The sequence below is a fragment of the Pyxicephalus adspersus genome, chromosome 1 (assembly GCF_032062135.1).
Source record: "Pyxicephalus adspersus chromosome 1, UCB_Pads_2.0, whole genome shotgun sequence".
Taxonomy (NCBI): domain Eukaryota; kingdom Metazoa; phylum Chordata; class Amphibia; order Anura; family Pyxicephalidae; genus Pyxicephalus; species Pyxicephalus adspersus.
Window position 1 is genome coordinate 111,227,008 of NC_092858.1, and position 26,532 is coordinate 111,253,539.

Genomic DNA, 26,532 nt, shown 5'->3' on the forward strand with positions numbered 1-26,532 from the left:
TCGGTAGTCTCATATCCTCCTTTGGCTTACAGTACCTCAGTCCTGGGTCTTATGCTACCTGTCAGCCATCTCATCATCGGATGTCTGACTGATTTTTGAAACTCAGCCTGGATAAAACAGAACTCATCATCACCCCCCCCTCCCAAATTCCAATTTTCCCCTGACATATTTCTAACTGTTAACAACACAGTTATTCGGCCCTCCCCTCAGGCATGTTGTCTTGGTGTCACCTTTGACTCTGCCCTCTCATTTACTCCCCATATTCAGAACATTTTCAGGTCCTGTCACTTTCATCTCCAAAATCTGTCATACCTGTCCCCTGAGACCACCAAACTCCTTGTACATGCTCTTCTCATCTCTCGTCTGGACTCCTTCCCTCCGCCCCTCTTCCGCTGCATCTCTTTGTGGATCTCTACACTGCTTCCATTTCACCTTAGAATTTAAGCTCCTGTGCTTTGCCTTCAAATCCACTCACAGTTATTGTCCCACTTACATTTCTGACCTGGTAAAAAAAGTACTCCCCCAGCCATTATCTCCGCATGCACGGATACAAGACTTGTCTAGAACTGCCACAATTCTCTGGAATGGTCTTCCTCATCCTATTCGGTTTGCTCCTACTTTCCGCTCATTTAAAAGAGCACTCAAAACCCATTTTTTCAAACTTGCTTACCCATCTTCTTCTGTCTTTTGAAACCATCACTACTTCCCACCACTACATATCACCCATCCTATAGTGTTTAAGCTCTTTGGGGCAGGGTTCGCTCCTCCTGTATCACTGTATCCTGTATCACTGTATTCAGATAAAAAAATATATATACGCACTTCACTGTTGCAGTTATTAGTGGTGAAAGCATTTAGTGGCCTATTTCAGTACAAAAAGAAAAATATATTCTCAGTTCACTTCTGCAGTTATTTGTGGTGAAAGCGTTTAGTGGCCTATTTCAGTACAAAAAGAAAAATATATTCTCAGTTCACTTCTGCAGTTATATGCGGTAAAAGCGTTTAGTGACGTATTTGAGTAAAAAAAGAAAAATATATACGCAGTTCTCTGTTGCAGTTATTTGTGGTGAAAGCATTTAGTGGCCTATTTCAGTACAAAAAGAAAAATATATTCCCAGTTCACTTCTGCAGTTATATGTGGTGAAAGCGTTTAGTGAGGTATTTGAGTATAAAAAGTATAATATATACGCAGTTCATTGTTGCAGTTATTTGTGGTAAAAGTGTTTAGTGGCCTATTTCTGTACAAAAAGAAAAATATATTCGTCGCTTTTAGGGGTGTTTTAATTGGCTTTTACTTTATTTAGTTCAGCTAAATGTATGTCAGACAGAGAAGTACCAGGCCATGCACAGAGGAGTGGCAAAGGCTTAAATGTTTCTGGTGTAGGCAGAGGTCGCAGGGTGGGTTCGTCAGACACAACCCTTAGTTGGCATGGCCCCGGGCAGGCCCTGTGCTCTCACTTGTCCTCAACCTACCTTTGTCCTTTCCTGTTCCCTCAGCCACAGAATTATTGTATGCTGTGGGCTCAGCTGCACTATACAGCGAGGACGAGCTAGTAGAGGAGAGTCAGCAGCTACTGCCCAGCCATGATCTGAAGGAGACATCCACCGCTTCCCCTGCTAGGCGGGCAAGTAGTGATGAGGAGAGTGGCGTGGGAGGTGGTGTTGCGAGCGGTCAGGCTCCTGACCCAGAGACCGTTGAGGAGGACGACGTGCAGTGACGTGCAGACTCTACTCGATGATGATAAAGCCGATTGCACTTGAGAGCCAGGTGAGGAAGGGGCTTCATCATCATCAGGAGAAGAGGGTAGCAGCTTGCCCGTGAGGCAGTGGCTGGCTGAGATTCAGCAGGGTGGCAGCAGTGGGAGGTTGGGAGCCAAACGTGCCTCGGGTAGACCACCTGCTTTGCAGCAGCCTACCTGCCCGAGAAGTAGTGGTTCAGGGTTTCACTGAGGCAGCAGCAGTAGCAGTCAGTCAGTGTGGAGTGTTGGGGGAAAAATCCCCTAGTCGGCGGTGTGGCAGTTTTTTGTTAAGCCACCAGAGGAGGTTAACATGGCCATATATAGAATATGTGGGCAGAGGGTAAAGCGTGGCCAGGGTGCCAATGTTGGCACCACGGTCCTGCGTCAACATATGCGGCATACAGTGGCCTGGGAGAACCGAGGCTCCGATGTGGTGGTCCAGCCTGCCGCAGCAACCGCTGCCTCACCCAGTGGCACGCACCGGGTTTCAGGCAGACAAGGCTCCACCACCTCAGCCGAAGGGAGCTGTATGTCATTTCCATCTTCTGCTGGTCCAGATGCTCCTCCTTCTCCTACTCCTCATCAGTCATTCCGTCAGCAATCGATCACCGAAGCGATTGCCAAGAGACAACAGTATGCGTGCACTCATCCAATGGTGCAGAAGCTGAATGTGCTCCTGTCTAAGTTGCTGGTGCTGCAGTCCCTCCCTTTCCAAGTGGTGGACTCTGCACCTTTCAGAGAACTGATGGCTTGTGCCGAGCCGAGGTGGAGAGTCCCAAGCCGTCATTTCTTTGCGAAAAACGCAGTACCAGCCCAGCACAAATATGTAGAACAGAAGGTGGGCCAGTCCTTGAGCCTGTCGGTGTCTGCCAAAGTGCACAGCAGCGCCAACGTGTGGAGCTGTAACTACAGTCAGGGACAATACATGTCCTTTACAGCCCACTGGGTGAATGTGGTTCCTGAACAGCCACACCAGCAACTTAGCCAGGTGACACCGCTTCCGCCTCCACGTTCTCACGCCGCTGGTCCTGCGACAATGTCCACCTCTGCCTCCTCATCCTCCACCGTGACCTCAGCCTCCACTACAGAGACAATTCACAATGCTCCTCCAGCATACCACATGTGCAGGGCATGGCGGTGTCACGCTGTTCTGCACCTGGTTTGCCTGGGTGAAAGGAGTCACACAGGGGAGGAACTGCTCCGTGTGATTTATCATGAAATCGAATCCTGGCTTTCTCTGCGACAACTCAAATTCGGAACTATGGTGACCGACAATGGGAAGAACATGGTGTTGGCGCTGCGTCAAGGAAGGCTGAGTCATGCGCCCTGCATGGCACACGTCTTCAATCTGGTTGTCAAGTGGTTCCTGAAGTCTTCCACCCATCTGCAAGACATCATAAAAATGGCTGGGAAACTTTGCATGCACTTCAGCCACTCGTACACCGCAAAGCACACCCTTCTTGAGCTGCAGCGGCAGAACGGCATCCCCCAACATAGGCTGATATGCGACGTTTCCACTCGTTGGAATTCCACCCTCCATATGTTGGACCGACTATACGAACAGAGAAAGGGCATCAACGAATTCTTGATGATCCAAGCGAATAGGGGTACTCCCATGTGTAACTTCGATGTCAGCCAGTGGCAGCTCATGCATGACACCTGTCGTTTGCTTAGGCTTCTTGAGGAGGCCAAGTTATTTGTCAGTCGCCAGGACTACGGGACGAACAACGTCATTCCACTGCTTGGATGAGGAAGACGAGGTAGAGGACCCAGACACACCGTGGCAGTATGCAGTGGAGATGGAGGCAGAGAGTCCCTCTGAGTCACTTGCATAAATGGCCCGCTGCATGCTCACTTGCTTGCGTAGTGCCAGCCTACAGAGTACTACAGAGACATCCTATGTAGTCAGTTGGTCGCTGCCTATCTGCGCCATTGCCCATCCTCTCGCAGGTCTGACTAGGGGGGCCCTCTGCACTCACGTTCCATTGCCATGGCTGCTGGGGAGGGGTGTGGCAGGAGCAGTACCAGCCCCATCAGCAGCAGTTTAGAGTCGCTGATGAGCAGCTTGCTTCACCCGCATAGTGAAGAAACTACTCACCAGCAGCTAGACATACAGCAGAACCTGAACCAGCAGGTAGTGGCATAGGTAGTGGCACCCTGCCAGCCGTCATTGAAAATCCGCTGAACTACTGGGCAGCCAAACTGGACATGTGGCCGCAACTGGCCGAGTTTGACCTGGAAAAGCTGTCCTGCCCAGCCAGTAGTGGGGCATCAGAGCGGGTGTTAAGTGCGGCGGGGGCCATAGTTACCCCAAGAAGAACTCGCCTGTTCACCCAAAATGTGGGAAGACTGACCTTTGTCAAGATGAATCAGGCGTGGATCTGCCAGGATTTCCACCCACCAATGCCTGATGCATCTGATTAGATGATCTATGACGCCTCACCCATACCTTGACAAAAGAGGCCTCAGCTACTACTCTGATGCTGCCACCCGCCTGATGCCACACATCAGATGCCAAGTGCTCCTTCTTTCACCCACCTTTGTCAGCGGGTACTGGTATTGCCACCCACCGCATCACTCCTTCACCGGGTCACTTTGTGGTCTCCTGATGCTGCTGCTGCCATCTCCACACTATGTCACCTGGTGCTGCTGCTGCCGCCACCTCCAGACTCTGTCATTGTGCCACTCTGGCCTCCTGATGCTGCTGCCACCTCCGCACTGTCATTGTGCCATTCTGTGGCCTCCTGATGCTGCCGCCACCTCCAGACTCTGTCATTGGGCCACTCTGTGGTCTCTTTATGCTGCTTTCACCTCACCACTATGTCATTGTGTCACTCTGTGGACTTCTCAAGCTGTTCTCCCACCCTCCCCACTCCATGACTGGGCCACTATTTTGCCTTTTTGGCCTGAATGACAATCACTATTTATTTGACCCTTCTTCTGATCTGTCAAAAGGAAGGAAAAAACAGATGCACAACGAATCTTGTCTGTGTAAGGCCTGTATGGTCCCATCAGCATTGGCTTATGATTTGGTAGCCAAAAGCAGGAGTGGGTACAAAACACAGAAGACATGCAAATATTCCATTCACATGTCATCTGGCACATGGCATTAGCAATACTAATGGATTATTGAGAAAATGCTGACCGAGTGAAGGCATATGCTCCACAGACAGGATCCGTTTTTTGTGGTTATTGTTCTGACGGATCAGAGGAAGGGCAAAATAATCAGTGACGTCAACACAAACTTACTGCTGATACCCTCTCCCCTCTGTCAGGTGGCTCTACTTGTAAAAGCGGTTAATAGATTAGGTTCTGTAGACATCTATGTGGAATCAGCTGACGAGGGTATAAAAGGCAGGGTGCAGGCCCCCACTACCAGTAGGCGACAGACTATATTGTACCTGTCAACCTGTGCGTTAAGGAAAGCTTTGGCAGATATGGGGTGTCTGAACAGGGGATATATTTTGAGATTGTTGTTGTTTACCGTCAAGTTTGCATGGTGTTTTTATCCTCGCGACCAGCTAGACGATCGCACGACTTCATGACGTCAAGAAGGCTCTGGGAATCCACGGGTGCGAAGAAGCTTGGGATCAGAAGTGCTGTCTGGTACCGATGATGGCACTTGCACGCCGCTGATGGCCTTTAGTGACATCCTACGAAAAGACACATACCCGGTGAGATGATCTGAAGTCAAGGCAAATGTATTAGCAGCCCTATACTCCTGACCTGCTTTATAACCTGTAAAATGAAGTAAAGCATGTTGGGATTTCTGTAGACTCCTCACAGGTTAGGTGTGTAAACTGCAAACAAACAATGGAGACGAGTGAAACCTCACTTGTTTTGCTACTTGGGAAGACTGTGCCCTCAGCAGGACTAGAAGTTAGTAAAGTGGAGCACAACTATTAAAAGTATAAAATTAGTCAACTTCTTGACGCTAACATGGACCTGTAAGGCTGAGTTCATACTTGAGTTATTTGGTCAGTTTTCACCCCGTGACTGCCCAAATAAGTGAAGTGTGCAGTGATTCTAATAGCGACGCCTGTCATCTGCATGTCATACTGACTCACAGTATCATTTCACTACCACAGCAGACTCCCTATGTGTGTTACTGCAAGGCACAGTGTTCTACACCACTATCAAGGCTCTCTGCAGGCCAGAAATAGACGTTTCTTAACGCGATTCGCCACAAATAAATTTGGATTGAAGCCAATATTTTTTTAAAAACTCAGCGAACCGGCTGAATCAAATTTTTGAGAAATTCTCTCATCTCTACTGTTGAGGACAAATGGTCTGTGGTAGTTTTGTCCCATGTATGGTGTTATTGAGATGGTAGGAAAGTTGACTACCAATTTGTACTGAAATTTTCCTACTTGACTCGCTTCGTGTCATTACACAGTGTCTAGTTAAAGAATTTCCTGCAACTGGTATTGTTCTAGTGCAGGGGTGCCCACACTTTTTTGGCTTGCGAGCTACTTTTAAAATGACCAAGGCAAAATGATCTACCAGCAATAAAAACTTGGACTCACCAATTCCTGTGCACCGTAGAGTGTATTTTGAAAGGTAGGGCTCTGCGATCTACTCACTTTGCCTTTGCGATCTACCAGTGGATCGCGATCCACCTGTTGGGCACCCCTGTCCTAGAGGATTCAGCAGGGGAATCAAATGCAGTTTTCAAATAGATAGTTTCACTTCCTTAATATCATTAAGGTAAGGAGAAACTTAACACAAAACTAAAAAAAAAAAAAACTTACCTTCAATCCCCCTGGGCAGTCCGATCACTCCTGGGGTGTCCTGCGTTGGGTCCCGTGTGGTCCCGTAGCCGGCAATCCGGGCACCGCCATCTTTGTCTTCTCTCCTGGGTTCTTCATCCTACGTCACCCGACCCAGGGGTGAGATCGGGTGACGTAGGATGCGTGAAATCGGAAATTTTTTGTGCAAAAAAGCTCCTTCTGCGTATGCCTGAGCATCTGACGTAGGTATTCCAGGAGGCTTTGCTGTCAACCTGTGCGTTAAGGAAAGCTTTGGCAGATATGGGGTGTCTGAACAGGGGATATATTTTGAGATTGTTGTTGTTTACCGTCAAGTTTGCATGGTGTTTTTATCCTCGCGACCAGCTAGACGATCGCACGACTTCATGGCATCAAGAAGGCTCTGGGAATCCACGGGTGCGAAGAAGCTTGGGATCAGAAGTGCTGTCTGGTACCGATGATGGCACTTGCACGCCGCTGATGGCCTTTAGTGACATCCTACGAAAAGACACATACCCGGTGAGATGATCTGAAGTCAAGGCAAATGTATTAGCAGCCCTATACTCCTGACCTGCTTTATAACCTGTAAAATGAAGTTATGCATGTTGGGATTTATGTAGACTGTAGACTGTAAACTACAAACAATTGAGACGAGTGAAACTTGTTTTGCTACTTGGGAAAACTGTGCCCTCAGCAGGACTAAAAGTTAGTAAAGTGGAGCACAACTATTAAAAGTATAAAATTAGTCAACTTCTTATATCATTCATATAAAAATGATGTTACTGGTGTATGCTAAAATGATTTTAGATCTAGCTGGCATTACATAACTATTCTTGATTAGAAGTGTGTCACTAATATTGTATTGATGTTTTTGCCAGAACAACATATTGACTGACAGGTCATTTTACTTCCTCGTTTTAGCTAACCACCAATTAAAGGTCTGTAGCACTCTACATCCTTTGTTTAGAGTTGCAGAGGTATGCTGGTATCACTGTATATCATAGTATTTTGTAGTATTATGGTATAATTAATGGGTATCAAACCATCCAGATTTTGCAAAATTTGTGATGGTTCATCAAAGCTGGTGGCCAGTATGACCAGCAGCTCTAAATCTGTTGTTAAGGAAAAACAGCAGACCATGTTCCTATTGACTGATGTTAGTCAAAGACTGTTCCACTTCTGACAACCCCCAGGTAATGGCAACATTGACCTTTGTTCAACTTGAGAACAGGCTCTCAGCTGCTGATTACATAGTTTACTAACCACATTGAACCCTTCGCTACATAGACAGTTCCTGGCTTCAGTTGAAATCGAAAATCTTGCCAAAACACGTTTAGGTACATCACCAAGTAGTGGGAATTTTAAGGCCAACATTCATCCAAACATTATCTTTACATATTTTATAATTTTATTTCCTTTATTAGCTTAAAACTCATTTATTTAAAAAAAAAACTCCTCGGTCAAACAAAATTAAAAGCCTTCATTACATATACGATCCTCTTATTGGGGTTTTCCCAAAAAGGGATAAATCCTGTTATCTATGCGTTTCGCTGATCTTGTCCGCTTCTTCAGGAAATCAGTGATCTGTATGTATGAACAGGCAAATTTTCCCACTCAATACTGTGAGGGACATCGAGGAGAGCGGTGCTGACGTATTTCTCACAGGCAATTATCGCCAATTATCCTTAACTTTAACTTGTACAAAAATTTCCATGGCACCATGTTCAAATCAGTATAATCATTACTGAGTAGATTACTGTGGGAATCCAGCTATCTGCATAGGACTGACCCTGAGCTGAACGGTGATCAGATAAAGCTTGGGATTGCTTGGAACAAACAAAAACATGCTGCACTTTATTGAAAGACAAACAAGGATAAGGACACGTATAAAGGGGTTTCCCCGCAGTAATCTACTCAGTAATGATTACACTGATTTGAACATGGTGCCATGGAAATTTTTGAAGAAGGGAAAGTTAAGGATAATTGCCTGTGAGAAATAAATGTCAGCACCGCTCTCCTTGCTGTCCCTCACAATATTGAGTGAGATGATTCGCCTGATTAAACATACAGATCCCCCACAATAAGTGGACGAGATCCGCAAAACGCGTAGATAACAGGATTTATCCCTTTTTGGGAAGACCCCAATAGGAGGATCTTGTATGTAATGAAGGCTTTAAATTCTGCTTGTCTAATGTGTTTTTTTTAATTAAATGAATTTTATGATGTTTAATAAAGGAAATTTGAATATATGTAAAATAATTTTTGGATAATTATTGCCCCTAAAAGTCAGATTACTTGGTGATATACCTAAATATGTGTTTTGGCAAAGCTTAAGAGGTATGTGGCCAGGGTAACCCTATAGGTTAGATCTGTTTTAGGATGAAATTGAAAATCTGCAATTCTATACCAGAATCCCACAGGCAGGCAAGGGGATGCACATTTTTAAAAAGAAAACGCAGAGAATTTCACCTGTGCATCCTTATCTTCTTTCCATACTAGTTGCCTGTTAGATGCTGAAAATAGCACAGACCACACAAAGGCAGTGAAGAAAATGGCAGGTCTTCAGTTTATCACTCGGCAATCTCTACCTGGCAAATAAAAAAGTACAGTCTTCAGTGTGGGATAATATTTGTGCAATATGATGCTTTTTCAGACAGATCTGCAGTGAAAATTTTCTATCATTGGATCCACACACAGCTAAAGGCTGGGGATAATGTAGCTCCTGCACGCACAGGGGTTACATCATCCAATGACGGAAGAGAATTTCTGTCTTCACAGAAGTCTGTTGTGGAACTAGTGCCCTCTTTGGATGCAGCTTTGACAGGTCCTGGAGGGCGACTGCACAGGGTAAGTATGTGCCATAATTGGCAAGTATACACAGCATATTAAATCATTATGGCAGAAGCTCACCACCCACCAACAAGTTTAGTTCTGCTTTAATATATTTTACACTTTTAGAGGTAGCAGGGTTTATTGCAGTTTCCTTATTGCTGAGGTCACCCTTTATAAAACATATATTCATATGTCAATATGCAGAGTCAGGTTAAGATGACTCTCTTGGAATACACAAAAAGTCTTTTCTGTCACAGCGTCCAATTCCAATTTATTTTATATTGTATGAAGTAAAAAGAAAATATGGCTTCTATAGAAAATATAAATGTTTTTACAATTCTATATGTTGGCTCCAATTTTCTTTCGTTAGGTATGATTTTAGCTTATACATTGTATACATGTGCAATAACAAAAGTATTATGTGTTCTTATAACATTTATTTACTCCAAATAGATGCTGTAAATTGCTCACATTTGCATGATCCCCCCCCCCCCACCAAAAAAGTACTATTCTCAGATTATGCTCACAAGACAGTATACACGATGTTATCTTTTACATACTTTCTGCTGCGTATGCAAAACTATACAAGAATATAAATCAAAACATAGCATAGGAGATAGCGCTCTGGAGCAGTGGTTGCCAACCTTTTTGGTCCCGCGGACCACTAAAATCACCGGCTCCTGACCGTGCGTGCGTCTGTCTATGGAATGCTAGATCTGTTGGCAACAAATTAACCTCCATACATAACCTCTCCTTTCTAAGTCTCTGAACTTTCTGGCTCTCACTGAAACTTGGCTTTCCTCCTCTGACTCTGCCTCTGCTGCTCTCTCCTATGGAGGCCTGCATTTTACACATACCCCCAGACCTGGCAACAAAGTAGGGGATGGTGTGGGTCTCCTTCTCTCACTTAACTGTACATACAGAGTCCTTCCTACCCCACCTTCTTTCATTTTCACTTCATTTGAAGTTCACTCTGTCCGACTCTAGCCCCTTACCCCTCATTGTTGCTGTTGTCTACCGCCCCCCTGGCCCAGTATCACAATTTGTGGATAACTTTGCATCCTGGCTCCCACACATTCTTTCCCATGACCTGCCCACCCTCATCCTGGGGGATTTTAATGTTGCAATGGATGAGCCCAACCCTCCCTCCTCAGCCAAACTGCTGTCCATTACCTCCTCATTGGGACTCGCACAGCACATCAATGGCCCCACACACATAGCCGGACACACTTTAGACCTGGTATTTTCTAAACTCTGCAACCTCACCCTCCTTGACAACTCACCATTTCCCCTCTCTGATCATAACCTTATCACTTTCAACCTATCAAACCCTTGCATCCTAGACCTGGTCAATGGCAGAGAGATATCCGTAACCTTGACCACAACCTTTTCCCAAACTGCCTTGCGTCCCTAACCCCCTCCCTCTCCAAAATCACCTCCCCAGATGAAGCTGCCACCATGTTAAACAACTCTCTCCCTGGCTTTGGATAATGTTGCTCCTGCCACCTTCTGCTACCCCTGCCCTGCCAACCCCTGACCCTGGCACAACAATCACACCAAACAGCTACAAAAGACTGTTCATGCAGCTGAGCGCAAGTGGAGGAAATCTGGCCTCAGCGCTGACTTCATGGACTACAAAGCCAAGCTTCAAAGCTAAACACAGAGCTCACTGTCTCCAAACAAAATTATTTGTCCGCAGTCATTTCCTCTCAAGCCTCTAACCCACGCAATTGGGCTCCTCCTAAACCCCACACCTGCTCCCCCCACAACATCCTTCTCTGCCCAAGACATTGCCACCTACTTTAGAGATAAAATAGACAAAATCAGACATGATGTCTCTGCCCACTGAGCCTCTCCAACCATACCCACCCCTTCCACCTGTAAATCATCACTGGCCTCCTTCAGTCCCGTTACTGTGGACGAAGTCTTCTCTTCTCTCATCATCTCCGTCTACTACATGTCCACTTGACCCAATTCCCTCTGATCTACTCCATGCCCATTCCTCCACCCTGGCCCCTGTCCTAACAGAACTATTCAAACTCTCCCTTTCTACTGGTAAATCCCCCTCTGCTTTTAAACATGCCATAATTCTCCCTATCCTAAAGAAACCCTCACTAGACCCCTCCCTACCCTCCAACTACCGTCCTATCTCTCTTCTCCCATATGTCCCCAAACTTCTTGAACGCCTTGTCTACAAAAGACTTACCCATTACCTGAGCACCAACTTTCTCCTTGGGCCCCCTCCAGTCTGGTTTTAGAGCTGCCCACTCCACTGAAACAGCCTTTACTAAAGTGGCCAATGACTTCATCAGAGCTAAGTCTCAAGGCAACTTTTCCCTGCTCCTTCTCCTTGATCTTTCCTCTGCTTTTGACACTGTACTACATATCTCCCATCCTATTGTGTGTGAAATTCCCCCACCTACTAGATTGTAAGCTCTTCGGGGCAGGGTCCTCTCCTCCTGTATCACTATCTGTATTAGTCTGTCATTTGCAATCCCTATTTAATGTACAGCGCTGCGTAATATTTTGGTGCTATATAAATCCTGTTTAATAATAATAATAATATTAATAATAATAAAAGGGGGAGAAACCTCCCCATAGTGATGTCATCATGACATAACTCCTCCCACTTTCCCACCCAGGGACACAGCCAGCCCACTTCCCTGCGCCTGGGACTTGTACGGGAATGTGTTCCGAGGCTCTGGCTGGTGCGCCCCTCTTGTATGGTCCTTTTCCTGACCCCACTTGGGTGCACCAGCCAGAGACGTGGGCTACCAGTTGGCGATCGCTGCTCTAGAGCGGTGTTTTTCAACCTCTTTTTTGAGCCACAGCACATTTTTTACTTTGAAAAAATCCTGCAGCACACCACAAAATGACTCTGTAGCTAATTCTCTTTTTTCTAAGAATAAACAAGGCAAGTAAAGCTACCTACTGCCACCCACTGACATGAAAGAGTATTACATTACTCTGCCAGACACTACAGCACAGACACTCTACAATGGTAATTGGATAATTTCCCACGGTACACCTGAAGGTCTCTCGGCACAGTGGTTGAAAATCGCTGCTCTAGAGCATGTCACTGCTGTAGAGAATGTCACCTGTTGCATAACACTTGAAAAACCAGACAAGCAAGTTGCAGATCAGAAATAACAAAGACTAGTTTGTACAGTATTAGTAAGTAACACAGCTTTAGAAGAAGCTCTCAAACAATTACATGCTGGGTCACGATTCTAATAAATGTAATGCTAGAAAACCTGTCTTTAAAAGAATATCAAATAGCTAGGTTGTGTTTTTTTTTTTTTTTTTTTTTTGCATGGGTGCTGTCAATATATATTATTTAGCTTTATTTAGTTTCTGTATTCTCTTTGGTTCTCAGGCAGCTGTCTTTTCAACTAGTAGGCACTGTAATGTTGAGAGGGTCTTGCTCTTTTTGCTAAACTTGTAATTTATTTTTCTCCACTGAAAATTGATATTATATATGTAATCTTTAATGCAGCAACAAGAGATGAATCTACTGCAGATATATCAGTACAGAATGTGAAGGAATATATTGATGGCTCAGCCACCTTCTTTAAAGTTTTTTTTTTTTTTAAAAACAAGACCTACCATAACACAAACATCAAGAAAGTATAATATATACTTTTTATTGACAATAGAGGTAGGGGTGGAAAAAGGGAAAATCGCTTTGTTGAAAATAGCTATGTTTGGCTTAGACACTTTGTTAGCATTAAAAAGGGGGATAGTCAAAAATAGACTCAAGTCCCAGGACCTAGGTAACCCTTATATTATCCCAAGTCCTGGAATTGCATCCAATAGAACCATGTGTTGCAGAACTTCTTCTCAGTACCGTGAATATATGATGTGGGGTCCTCCATTAGAATGATTTCATTAATTTTCCAAAACCAAAAACCAATGGAAGGTGTGGATGCCACTGTTGCCATAATAAAGGCACACATGCATGACTGTAGTTGAAAAAGACCAACGTTTCAGACATGGGCAAAAGATATGCATCCTTACAACATGTTCAATACTGCAGGGAAAATCTGATGTAAGCACGCAGGTGTCCTGTACTACTTTAGCTCCTGGAACCTATTTCAGGTTGAAAACCTAATGAAAATAACTTAAGACTTTTGGGAGCATGTAAAGAAGGTTTCTTGTTCTGTCTTCCAGGTCCTCAAATAGGAGGGTCAATAGTCATATGATGGATATAGGATAATAAATGGTTCACAGAGAATATGGTGAGCAACTCCTCCTCAACACACATTCTGTTAAAAGGGGGCAATGAGTAAGAAACACTTTTCCTTTCCATTGCACCAATGCAAAGGCAAGGAAATTCAATAATTGACCAACCCTCAAGTGTGTCAAGTAGAATGGGAGGTTTGAAAAAGTTACCATTGACAATGTAGGCCAATGACCCTGAATAAATAAATGTTGGAGCCTGTGACCCTGGGGAGAAGGAGGGGTAGCTAATGATTGGTATTAAGATGACAAGTGTTGAAAGAGAGCTGACTTGTGAGGAAACAGTGATCATATGCGCAAGGTTGGTCCTAAAGTAGGATGCAGTTTGAGTGCATGCACCGCAAGAGAATTAGTCCAGGGCAAAGTAATGAGCGTGATGTCACTGAAAGTTTATTCTAGGTAGATCCAATATTTCCAGGAGACATGTCAGAACCAGACTACCACTATGGTCAGGTGTGCCACAGCATAGTACAAAGAGAGTTCTGGGATACCCAAACCTCCTGCTGATTTGGGAAAGAATATCATCTTACCGCATATTGGGAGACACTTGCCATCCCATAGGACAGTGATTTTCAACCACTGTGCTGCAGCACACTAGTGCTGTGAGAGATCTCTGGGTGTAGCATGGGAAATTATCCAATTACCTGTGTCGAGTGTAGTGACTGGCAGAGTAATGTAATACTCTTCCATGTCAGTTATTTATTCTTAGAGACAAGAGAATTAGCTACAGAGTGTAATTTTGTAACATTTTTAATTTGTGATGTGCCGCAGGATTTTTTCAATGTAAAAAAACATGCTGTGGCTCAAAAAAGTTTGAAAAACACTGCTATAGAAAGTGCATAGAAAGAATATTTTTGAAAAATAAATTAGGGATATCAATAGGTAGTGTTTGAAACAAGAACAGAAATCTCAGCATGTTCATCTTTGACCGAACCAGATAAAGGACCCCTTTTGCCTCAGCTGATTTGGAACGTAGCTGCGAAAATTGCATGGAAAAATATTTTACATGGTAGGCTATAATTCTTGGACATAACTCACCACTCACCGACATATGTACAATATTTAATAAATTTAATAATAAACTCTAAATAAAAAAAAAACAAAAATAGTTAAACATGTAATATAACTGTACAGTAGCTTGTATAATGTAATTATATATTATATGAAAATTTCTTTGTATTGGTAGAAATTTGTTGAAATTCGTTTTGTACTGAATCCAGTACAAAATTATTTAAATTTCCATCGCACCGACGCATGTACCGATGTCACCGGGAAACCCTGGAGATCGTCTCTGCACTTTGCAGAGTCCGGGGTTCCGGGGACGCCGACGGAACAAGGTAAGTGGGTTTTTTTTAAGTTTAAAGTTACCCCGAGTATGGAATTATCGCTTTTTGCATGGTAAATCCACCCCAAGTCACACTTGGGATTACCGTTAAGGGGGGGTTAAAGGTCCCTGACAGAGTAATTCACTCTGTATTTTTGGAGCATTTTAATAGGACATTCCTATATCAATTCCTACGCTGTGGAAAGCCAGTGGGTAGGACTTTATTGAGGCTCTCTTTGACTTTTCTCATCTCAATAGTGGCAGCTATGTTCTCTCTTGTTCAAAAAACCCTTTCACATATTGACCTTGGGATGTGGCTTTTTTCTATTGTAATAAACAGGGACCTTTCCATTTTTGTATAATATTGTAGTTGGATAAGAAGCCATAGTTACCCAACAAAAGTTTAGGGAGGGAGACAATCAAATTTGAAATACCAAACATTAGGTAATTTGTAAAACCCTTCATCTTCTGATAAGAGCCTCCCATCCCTAGCTACGTACACACGTCCAATGGTTCTCGCCCAATATTCGGCTCAGGGCTGATATCGGATGAGAATCTGGCTTATGTACAGCGCTTATCGTCCGAACGACCTTCCTGGACGACAAACGATCCTAATGCAAGAGGAGGGGGTGAGCGTGCAGCAGGGTCCGGCTCCATCATTCTCCCCCTCCCCTCTCCATAGACCAGAACGGTGCTGTATGTACAGCACTCGTTCATGCATCCTGCAGTCCTTAGTCGTTGGAAAGGATCGTGAAAGATCCTTTCCAACAACAATAATTGCATGTGTGTATACAGCTTTAATCCCACAATGTCCTGAGAACACCTATTGGAGCATAAAATGTAAGGTTAGAAAAAAAAGGGGGATAAAGGGCAGTCCTGATGTGTTCCATTGAGCATTAGAAAGGTTTCAGAATTTAAAACAATAAATCTTACACTGGCCAATGGATTGTGATAAGCGGAGTTTATTCATTTACATCATCTTGCACCCTAGCCTAATATGTAGCAGTATAAGCGTGATATAGGGAGATAAACAGCCAATCCACCCATCAAACACCTTTTTCTACATCAGAATAGCATAGGACAGTTTTCCAAGGATGGCAGTATGGACCCAATTAATCACCGTGATTGTGTTCTCTAGCATATCTGGATGGCATGAATGCTGCTTATTTTATATATATTTTTGGTATTTTATGTGATAGAGGCTGCAGTCTAGGGGGCCAGATCTTGGTAAATAATGTCCTGGTTAAGCGGAGAAACTAGTGTTTAACTGACACAGGACGCCAGATCCTTACCCTCCATCGTAATACCAGAAATATTGACACCAAGCGAATCCACTGGAAAATGCCCCCCTGTGGCAATTGCATTAAGTGCCTTAAAAAAATGAGAAGTTCGAAATGTCAAAAAAGTTTTATAGTAATTCAACATAAAGCGTACGGGCTGGATACCTTGCTCAAAGGGGTTGGACAGCTCACTGTAATTTCTCAGTAGAGAATCAAGTTTAGGCATATCAGTTTGTATGGCCTCCTCCTTGGATGAAGATGACCCCTGATTGTTTGTTAGTCTATGAAATATTATAAGATCCATGATAAGTTGTTAAAGGATGCTACTATAGATTGCACTCTGTTGTTCCCTCTGGTCTACCTCATATGGAACATAAGTACATTCTCCTTGGGCTGTAGAGACTGCGCCCACAATTTACTGCACTTGTTGTTAAGCTCATATTAACCTTGCCTGCATCTTGCTGAGTTTAACTTTTGCTAAATTGAGTGCGGATAACTTTCTTTTAGCTCCTGCCCAATAGCTTTTTCCAGGGTGGTTCAAGATTCAAGTTTGTAAATCTGAGGGAGGAAATTCAAAACCTTCACCTGTCTGCCTCTTTTAAATCTTGACCCATGTTTGTTAACTATTCCTATAGTCTTATGAGCTTCCCAGACTGAGGGGATCACTGTTGGGGGTAGCATTGCATTGAAAGTAGTGCTTTGTTCTGACATTAGATCTGCCTGGACCACAACATTGTGAAGGAGAGACTGATGCAGCCCCCAGTTTCAGGATCGTGGCTTGGAATTACCTAGGTCAATATAGGATCAACGGAGCATGATCTGAGATTGTAAAGCTCCCTATGGTACATTTGTGGGACAAGTTTACCTGGCACAGCCAGAAGTGGTCGATGAGGAAATATTAATGGTGGGTAGGGTTTTAAACTTGATCTGTAGGTTGTAGAACCCTCCAAACATCCAGAAAATTGGTGACTGAAAAAACATTCTTAGTGGCTTTTTTGTTAGGAATACAGTTTCCTTCTGGGTGCTTGAATTGTCAAGAGTTGGATCAGGGGCTAAATGCACTCCTACATCATTGAAACGATGAGTCAGTTGGGTCTCCACCCCCCCACCCAAAATGGACCTTTTTGCTATGACCACATATTACTATCCAGGGGATATTTTAAGTTTCTCTTGAGAGTAAGTGGCATGAATATGGGCTTTCCATATGGTGCTTTAAAAAATGTTTAATGGAATTCAAACCAGAGCTCATAAAAGGCCACTAGGGACAAGTGAGAATGCCATCTGGCATTCTTGTGAAAACTTCCTTGAACTTCCAATGCGAAAACATTGGAGATCAAGGAAATTATAACAGGAAGATTCACAGGATTCCCTGAGAATCCTCCTGTTTGCGATCCCCGGGGCACTAGAGGTTAATTAACCTCTAGTGCCGCGGATCACACACTGTTCTCAATGAATGCGGCCACGGCTGCATTTATTGAGAAGATCCCCGGCACTAGAGGTTAATTAACACTGTTGTAAATATCAGAAAGATTTTTTTTTTTTTATTTACTATTCAACCTCGATTGGCGAATTTACATCGGCCGTTCTCACTTAAAATTTCAGTAAGCGAGAACGGCCGAATTTGCTGCGAGATTGAGTTTTAAAAACTCACTCGGTCATCTCTGAAGGCCACTTTGGAATAGTCCATTGTTTTGTTCTTTAGTGGTTTAGGCTGGGTATTTATGCAAATTCAAGGCACCCCTTTCCACATGCAGCAAAACAGTTCCAAAATATAACTGAGACAACTCAACGTTTCATAGTACGTTTGCTGTTTCCTGGAACTTAAGTCATCTAAAATCTAAAACAATTGGGGCAGGTAACTATCAAGAAAAAGCATGGGCAGCTCAGCAGTGGTTGCCAGGGAAACCCAGCAATCCCAGTTTACCTTCCATGTACTAGAAATGAATGAACACGGCTAATCCAGATGGCTGAAGAGCATTTGAAGGAAGATGGCGCTCCCTTGTGATGGAACAGGGATAGGTTAATTGCGTGGGTTTAGCTCCACTTATTCTTTTGGCTTTTGTGTTTTTTTTTAATCTGTTAACATAAAGCTGAAGCTCTAGTTTTGTCTCTGCCTCTAAGAAGCATTGTGGCTTTTTCATATGCATTTTTGCAAATACCAATCTTAATTTTTTTGTTTACCTTTCAACAGTGGAGTCTCCCTCTTGGGTCTTCTTTCATTGAAACCACTGTCAATCAAAAAGTGACATTTACCTTGGAGATCAGCTTGCATCTTTTGGATGTTGTCATTAGCTTTTTGCTTACTAATCGCACAACCCTTCTGCCCATTCTGGGGTTGGTTTTTCTTCTTGTGGCCATGTCTCTTGAATCTTAAACTTATTAATAATAATACAACTGTTGTCATAGGATCATCAGTTTTCATAGAGACCATCTTATAACTTTTGCTTTCCCCATGCTTGTGTAAAATTTTCCTTACCATCTCCCAACAACTTCTTAAATTGCTTTTTTTGGTTGTTGTTGAAGAGGGACACACAATGAAAGCAAATGGCTACTGTTCTTCATTTAAATTGGCTGAATGACCATGATAGTTTAACATCTGTGATACTAATTAAAAAAAAAAAATAATAATTTACTCCATTATTTGACCTTTTCTAGGGGTATTAATTACTGTCCAGGCCACTTTAGAAACTTTAAAATATCTTGGTAGGATAAGCAGTGCTTTATCTCTTATCACACTTACGATGCTGTACTTGATGACCTATCAAAAACAAATGTTCTGATTATTGCTAAGAAAGTTATTCAGTCTTCAATTACATGTCTTAATCATTTCAAATTTTATGGGTAATCTGTTGTGAAATATTCTCAAGACATACATCCAAAAAAGAACCAGTAAAAATTGAAAAATAGAATTAAAGCATATTAACAAAACATTTTTTCACCTGCACTCATTGGCATTTTTGCTATCCTTCAAAATTTTTCTTGAAGCTTCCTTTTGTTTTTTTGTCCGTTTCTTGTTGCAGCCCCCAGCAAAAGTCAGCAATCATGCTAATGTTCCACCACTACTGGTACCTCTTTTAAATTTTTTGATATCCTGATGGAACTGCCTGCCTTGCTTTTCACTCACTGCACCAAAGTTTTTTTGGAAGTAGTCCAAATGAGAGTGGAGGAAATGCATCTTGAAGCTTATTGAACAACCTAGTTCATCTAGTTTTGTCAACATATTTTCAATATTGGCCTCAAAGTTTGGGTCCATGTGGTTACAAGGGATTTGGTGACCACTTCCTTAAATGAAAGCCAAGCTGCTTTTTCCTTCTCATTCATTTTTATCTAGAACTGATCTTTCATCAGTTTGAAGATGCCAGGATCTATAAATACTCCCTTTTTCAACTTTGCCTCTGACAATGCTGGAAACTTTTTTCTCAGGTATTTGAAACACTTGCATTCCTTTAAAAGAGCCCTTACCAACTGCTTCATGATTCTGAAGTCTGATGTGGAGTAGAGGCAGAAGCACTTTCTTTGGGTCCACACGATGTGCCCTCACAATGTTTTTTACTTCCAGTTTCCAATGCCACTGGCCTTAGCCAATTTCTTCTTGCCCATTGAAGGCTTCTGTCTTCACTGTCCCACTCGCATAAGAATTGGGCATACTTGGTGTATCCTCGCTCTCCCAAAAACATAGATGGGACTTGAAAATCATTGCATATAGTCCGGTCAAGGTCCTTGTATTTCAATTTTGATAAAAATCAAGCTCAAATTATCTTACCGCTTCAAGTGTACTGAATGGCTATCGGGTATTGAGGCAGACTCACTTGGTGGTTGAAGAACCACTGTTTTAGTCTTTATTTTGGGGAATCTGAACAACCTCCATTCCATTCTATGGTCCTCCAAAATTGAACATTTTCATCAGCTCAGGAATATAGTTGCTCTACATCGGTGCACCGTCCTGAGAATTATATGGAACAAAGTCTTCCGCTAGGTTCCTTTGCCATGAGAATGAGGTACTTGGCGCCAACAAATTTTTTTTCTCTAAGCATTGAGCCTAGCAAATTGGTTACGCCTTTAGGAAAATCGAAATCTCTGACAAGATTCTGGCTGTGAGCAGTTGAGGCTTGTTCGTATCAGCATTGAACGCTTCGCCAGAATCGCTGTCTTTGTGATCAGTGTCATCAGGAGGTGTCCTGTAAGGAACTTGGGTGGGGTTGGAGATGCTAAAATTATAATTATAGAGGTAAATAAGAAAAGAGCCAGGAGATGGTTTGTTTTAGGCAAGGTAATACATTAAGGTCCCTAAATATATGGACAGAGACAACTTTTTCCAAATTTGGTTCTGTACCACAATTAATTTTAAATGAAACAACTCAGATGCAGTTGAACTGCAGACTTTCAGCTTAAATTCAGTGAGTTGAACAAAAAGATTGCATAAAAATGTGAACTAAAGCCCTTTTTTTTTTTTTTTTTTTTTTTTTACACAATCACTTCATTTTAGGGGCTCAAAAGTATTTGGACAATTGAATCAAAAGCTATTTCATGGGCTGGTGTGGGCAATTATTTTGTTATGTAATTATCAATTAAGCAGATAAAAGGCCTGGAGTGGATTTGGGGGGGGTGCTTGTATGTGGAAGATTTTGCTGTAAACAGACAACATGCGGTCAAAGGAGCCCTCCATGCAGGTGAAACAAGCCATCCTTAAGTTGCAAAAACAGAAAAAACATATCTCAGAAATTGCTACAATATTAGGAGTGGCAAAATCTACAGTCTGGTACATTATGAGAAAGAAACAAAGCACTGGTGAACTCAGCAACGCCAAAAGACCTGGACGTCCACAGAAGACAACAGTGGTGGATGATCCCAGAATAATTTCCATGGTGAAGAGAAACCCCTTCACAACAGCCAACCAAGTGAACAATACTCTCCAGGAAGTAGGCGTATTGATATCCAAGTATACCATAAAGAGAAGACTGCATGAAAGTAAATACAGAGGGTGAACTGCAAGGTGCAAGCCACTCATAAGCCTCAAGAAAAAGACTAGGTTGGACTTTGCTAAAAACATCTAAAAAAAAAACAGCACAGTTCTGGAAAAACATTCTTTGGGCAGATGAACCCAAGATCAATCTTTACCAGAATGATGGCAAGAAAAAAGTATGGAGAAGGCGTGGAACAACTCATGATCCGTAAAACATGACGGAGGCAGTGTGATGGCTTGGGATCTCAGTGTTTATCGAGGATGTGACACAGGACAAAAGCAGCCGAATGAATTCTGAGGTGTTCAGAGACATACAGTCTGCTCAAATCCAGCTAAATGCAGTCAAATTGATTGCGAGGTGTTTCATAATACAGATGGACAATGACCCCAAATATACAGCCAAAGAAACCCAGGAGTTTTATAAAGCAAAGAAGGGGAATATTTTTGATTGGCCAAGTCAGTGAGCTGATGCCCAATTGAGCATGCATTTCACTTGTTGAAGAATAAACTTCGGATAGAAAGGCCAACAAACAAACAGCAACTGAAAGCCACTGCAGTAAAGGCCTGGCAGAGCATTAAAAAGCAGGAAACCCATCATCTGGTGATATCCATGACTTCGACTACAGGCTGTCATTGCCAGCAAAGGGTTTTCAATCAAGTATTAGAAATGAACTTTTTTCAGCTTTTTAATTTGTCCACTTACTTTTGAGCCCCTGAAATGAAGTGATTGTGTTTAATAAAAAAAAAAGCTAAGTTTAGTTCCTCGCATTTTTATGCAATCTTTTTGTTCCACCCACTGAATTAAAGCTGAAATTCTGCAGTTCAACTGCATCTGAATTGATTCATTTAAAATGAATTGTGGTAATGTACTGAACCAAAATTAGAAAAAAGTTGTCTGTCCAAATATTTATTTTATGGACCTAACTATATATATTGTATTCATACATATGCAGATATAACAAGTGCTAGGCAAGTCACATGATAATGTAAAGGGGTCCACGCAGGAAAACAAAGGTGAGAGGTCCACACCATACAGTAACGGGGTTAAAGACCCTTGGGGTATTTATAAAAAGAGCATTCGGCTGGTGCTATAAATGTAAATGAAAGGGTAAATAAGTGAGTTTGTAGGAGAGGAGATTTTAAGACAATATGTGCTTTAAAAACAGATGTGTCAGTGAAAACCTTTTGGGCAAGGATGTAGGATAAATTGTAGGGAATATTGATTGAAGTAGATAAGTTATATAGATTCAAGTAGATATTGAAAATAACCTAGCATTTTTATGAAATAATGTGGGAATATATAGACCTGGAAGTATATTTGTTGTGTGTGTGTGTGTGTGTGTGTGTGTGTGTGGTATGACAATTAATCAATTATTCAAAAAAGACTTGCTTTTGTTAGGGAGATTTTAATGGTAGGAACCAAATTGTAAAGAGGTAACAATTACCTACAACAAGAATAAGTAGTATAAATAAAGGTGTCATTTAGGTGTTGTGGGAAGGGTAGGGGGATCACAATTATGGGGGGTAAAAAGATGGATAATAATAATATATATATAATTACCTGGTCCTTATGATATGTATACCTTGAATAAACTGCCACAGTGCATTAAAAATAAGGCTGTAGGCTGAATCAATGTTACTATGGGGAACAGATGTGTTAAATTAAACAAAGGTTTAAATAGTTTTTCATAGACTGGTAATATATCTATAGGAAATATATATGATATAATTAGGATTAATATGAATTTGGAAAAGCATACCTGTAACATATAGTTGGGAACACCAAGGGTATTGTAGAGTGTCTGCAGAAAGAAACTGATGCAGCCAAAGGCTGTCGGGAATCCACGCCCACCTAAAACAGGGGAGGAGTTGGCGTCCCTGTGTGCTTAGGGCGCATGGGCAAGTGGGAAGACTGACAGGATTCTCCTGATGACGTAAAGGAAGAGGACACCTCCTCCAGCAGCTGGCTCAGCCTGCACCACCGCTGCACTTCTAATTAAAGGAGGGAGGGGCAGTGGTGGTGCAGAAGGAATTCAGTAGCCAAGGTGGCAGAAGGGGGGGACCAGGACCCTAGCAGTGAGTGGAGCAGGGAATACTCTGCCTGCTGCTTTAGCTGAAAGAGGAGAAGGGGAGGTTGTTGTATATTCTCTCCTATTGTTTAATTTATATAATGTAGTTGGAGCTACCTTAAGTAAGTTGTAAATGAAAAGGAAAGGTTAGAGAAAAGAGGTTTGCGGCTCATGGTGATGCTTAATGAACTTTTTTGTATATTTGTGGCTTTACTTATTCATACACAATGCAAGTACAAATTCAAAGTTTTTGCTAAAACACCTGTTAAAATACTCACAGGGTTTAGGTGTTCATTAAATATATATGCGTTACCCTCATTTTGTCTTTTATGACTATTTGGTTAACTGTTTTGCCGTATGAGATCCAACGTGTTTCGCCACAAAGGGCTTCCTCAGGGATAGGTTATTGTATGGATGTAGTGGTCTAAATACATATATTCAAAGAATACATTTACATAGAGGACAATCAAAATCACATATGGAATATATGTGTGCAATGGGTACATGACATTCATAATCAGTACATAGTATCAAAATATCAAAAATCCTTTTTCTGAATTGAGAACTATAAATTCAGTATTAAAACTGGTACTAGAACTATACTTTTCAATATGACATCCGCAAAGAAAATAGATCTACATTCTGTAAAAGTATATTTACTTACATTTCAGTGTTGAATATCTCAAGTGAATAAACAAAGAGTTAACGTTTGAAGATTCAAATTACTGATGTATCTGTATGTAAATAAAATATATATGAAGATTAGTGTGTGTTCAAGGTTGAATGAATCCATAAAAAATTAAAAGGTCTTTGCTGGAAGATCGTAAATGCGAAGGCCAAACCTAGTAAATATGTGTTAAGTATTAGGATCGTGTCCTTTGGAGTAAGGTTAAGGGAACAGTATATCCATTCATGTTCCTATTTTAGTCATCGGGCAAGAAAATATTCCTGCAACTCTGAAAGATGAAAATACAAGGTCTATTGTAACTAAATAAGGTGTGGGTGTGTGTGTTAGATTAACATTGAAGTAGATATAAGTCAAAGTCTCCCCCTCTGGAAATGTGAAATGCATTCCAGAGTGGAAAATTTTATTACTGAAGTGTCATATTTGTTTGGTGCCAAAATGATAACTGATGAGTTGTAATCCTACCACTAGTAATAGTGTAGATATGCTCATATGTTCTTTTTCTGAACATCCTCTTGGTTTTTCCGACATAAAAACATCTGCATATTCATCAAGTGAGGTAGATTACTGCTATAGTGGAACAATTGATATAGAGTTTGGGGTGATTTGTGGATCCATTAGGAAGAGGAATGCTTAGAGATTCCTCTATGCTTCGAGATTCCTCTATCCAGGGACATTGAAAGTAGTGTCTGCACCTGAAGTTGCCTTTTACGTTCATCTCTATTGGTTTGATATGGAGTGTTGGTGAAGTGGCTTGAGACAAGATTGTCTTTGAGAAATAGGGATTTTTGTAATTCGGGGTAAAGTAATTTGGGGTTTGCAGACTATGAACCTCTGTAGTTTCGGATCAGATCTAAGGAGGTTCCAGTGTTTTGTACAGATGCAACATATCCAATTATGGTGTTGGTTGTATCTGGTAATGATTCCTGTGTTGTATCGAGAGTTTTTAAAAATTAGGTTGTGTCTATCAAGGAATCTGACCTGTTGCAATGTTTTTTGAGTAACTGTTTGGAATGTTCACGTTTGATTAATCTGCTTTGGCCTCAATTATGAAGTCACATTTTGATAGTGACTTTTTTCTACATAGTATTATTGAATATTGACTGTAGGGGATGCTTTTGATCAAGGGACTTGGATGTGAGCTGGCAAGCATGGAGTATAGTGTTGCCAGCTGTGTCTTTTCCAAATAGAGTTGTTGAGATTTTATTTTCTTCTTTATTTGTTATGATATACAGGTCTAGGAAGAATAACGGATTCTGATTGTATTCCATAGCGAATTTGAGGTTGAAATTGTTTCCTTAAAGTGCCGTGAAGAATTCAAATAGTGGTGATGGAGCCTGTCTAAAGGATTAGGACGTCATCAGTATAACGCCACCATGTCAGTATTTTTTGTCTAGAATTGGCTCGTATTTGCTCATAGGAAAAGTTCTGCTAGGGTCCTGGTGCCCTGTTCCATTTGCCACCTCGGCTGCTGGTTTCCTTCTGCAGGAACCAAGAGTGAAGCAGTAGTGCAGGCTGAGCCAGCTGGTGGAGGAGGAGTCCTCTTCCTTTGTCATCATTCCCTGTCGGTCTCCTCACTCACCCATGCCCCCTGGGCACACAGGGATGCCAACTCCTTGCCTATTTCAGGTGGAAGTGGATCCCTGACAACCCCTGGCTGCATCAGTTTCCTTCTGTGGACACTCTACAATACCCTTGGCATTCGCAACTATATTTCACAGGTATGCTTTTCCAAATTCTTAATTCATATAGATAAATTTTACTAACCTCATATATTTCTGTTTAATATAATCTATTGAAGAATACCAGTCTATGAAGAACTATTTATACCTTTGGTTAATTTAACACAAATTCCCCATAGTAACAACATTGATTCAGTCTACCTCTTTATTTTAATGGACTGTTTACCTGGTCCTCAAGATATGTATACTGAATAATTTAATATAATATCTACCTAATAACTAATATCTACCTAATTACTCCCTTAAAATTGTATGGCCCTCCCCTTCCCACACTACCTAATTGACTCATTTATTATTACTTGTTGTAGGTACTTGTTACCTCTTTAGCAATTTAGTTTCTACCATTGAAATATCCTTAAGAAAAGTACTTCACCATCTCCAAGTAAGGTTTTTATATATACAGTGGTACCTCGGTATAAGTCCGCTTTGGAATAAGTCTAACTTGGTATAAGTTCTGTTTGGACACGAAAAATTTTGCTTGGTATCCAACCTTTGCTTGGTATACAACCTTTGTGAGTCATAACATTGCGCGCTATCCTTATTTACCTCTCGAGACAAAGCCACGACTGCCCACCAGCGTCAGCACGCCAGTTGCTACCATTCAGTGAACAACCTGCGCTATAACTCTCTGTGAATTACATAACATCTCATCCCTTCCCACCACCATCCCAGTAGGCACTCGACTCTTCTCAGCAAAGTAAAGTGAGGTTAAATTTTCGTTTATTTCGTCCAATTGCTTTTATATTTATGTATTTCAGTGTTAATCAATGTTTCAATTATTTTATACAACACCATCAATGAATGATATGCCAATAACTATAGGATTTTTTTTTTCATGGGAACAGATTCATCATTTTCCTTTTATTTCTTATGGGAAAAATTGGTGTGTGTGTATATATGTGTGTGTGTGT

The 26,532-nt window shown here is 41.9% G+C and overlaps 1 protein-coding gene across 1 annotated transcript in view; it reads left to right on the plus strand.

The window, feature by feature from the left end:
- Positions 1–6,739: 6,739 nt before the first annotated feature.
- Positions 6,740–26,532, plus strand: part of SORT1 (sortilin 1) — an 88,112-nt gene continuing 68,319 nt past the window's right edge. Inside the window, exon 1 of the mRNA XM_072410560.1 lies at positions 6,740–7,006. Coding sequence (XP_072266661.1) covers positions 6,770–7,006 — 237 coding nt within the window. The 5' untranslated portion in view covers positions 6,740–6,769. The remainder of the gene's footprint in view (positions 7,007–26,532) is intronic.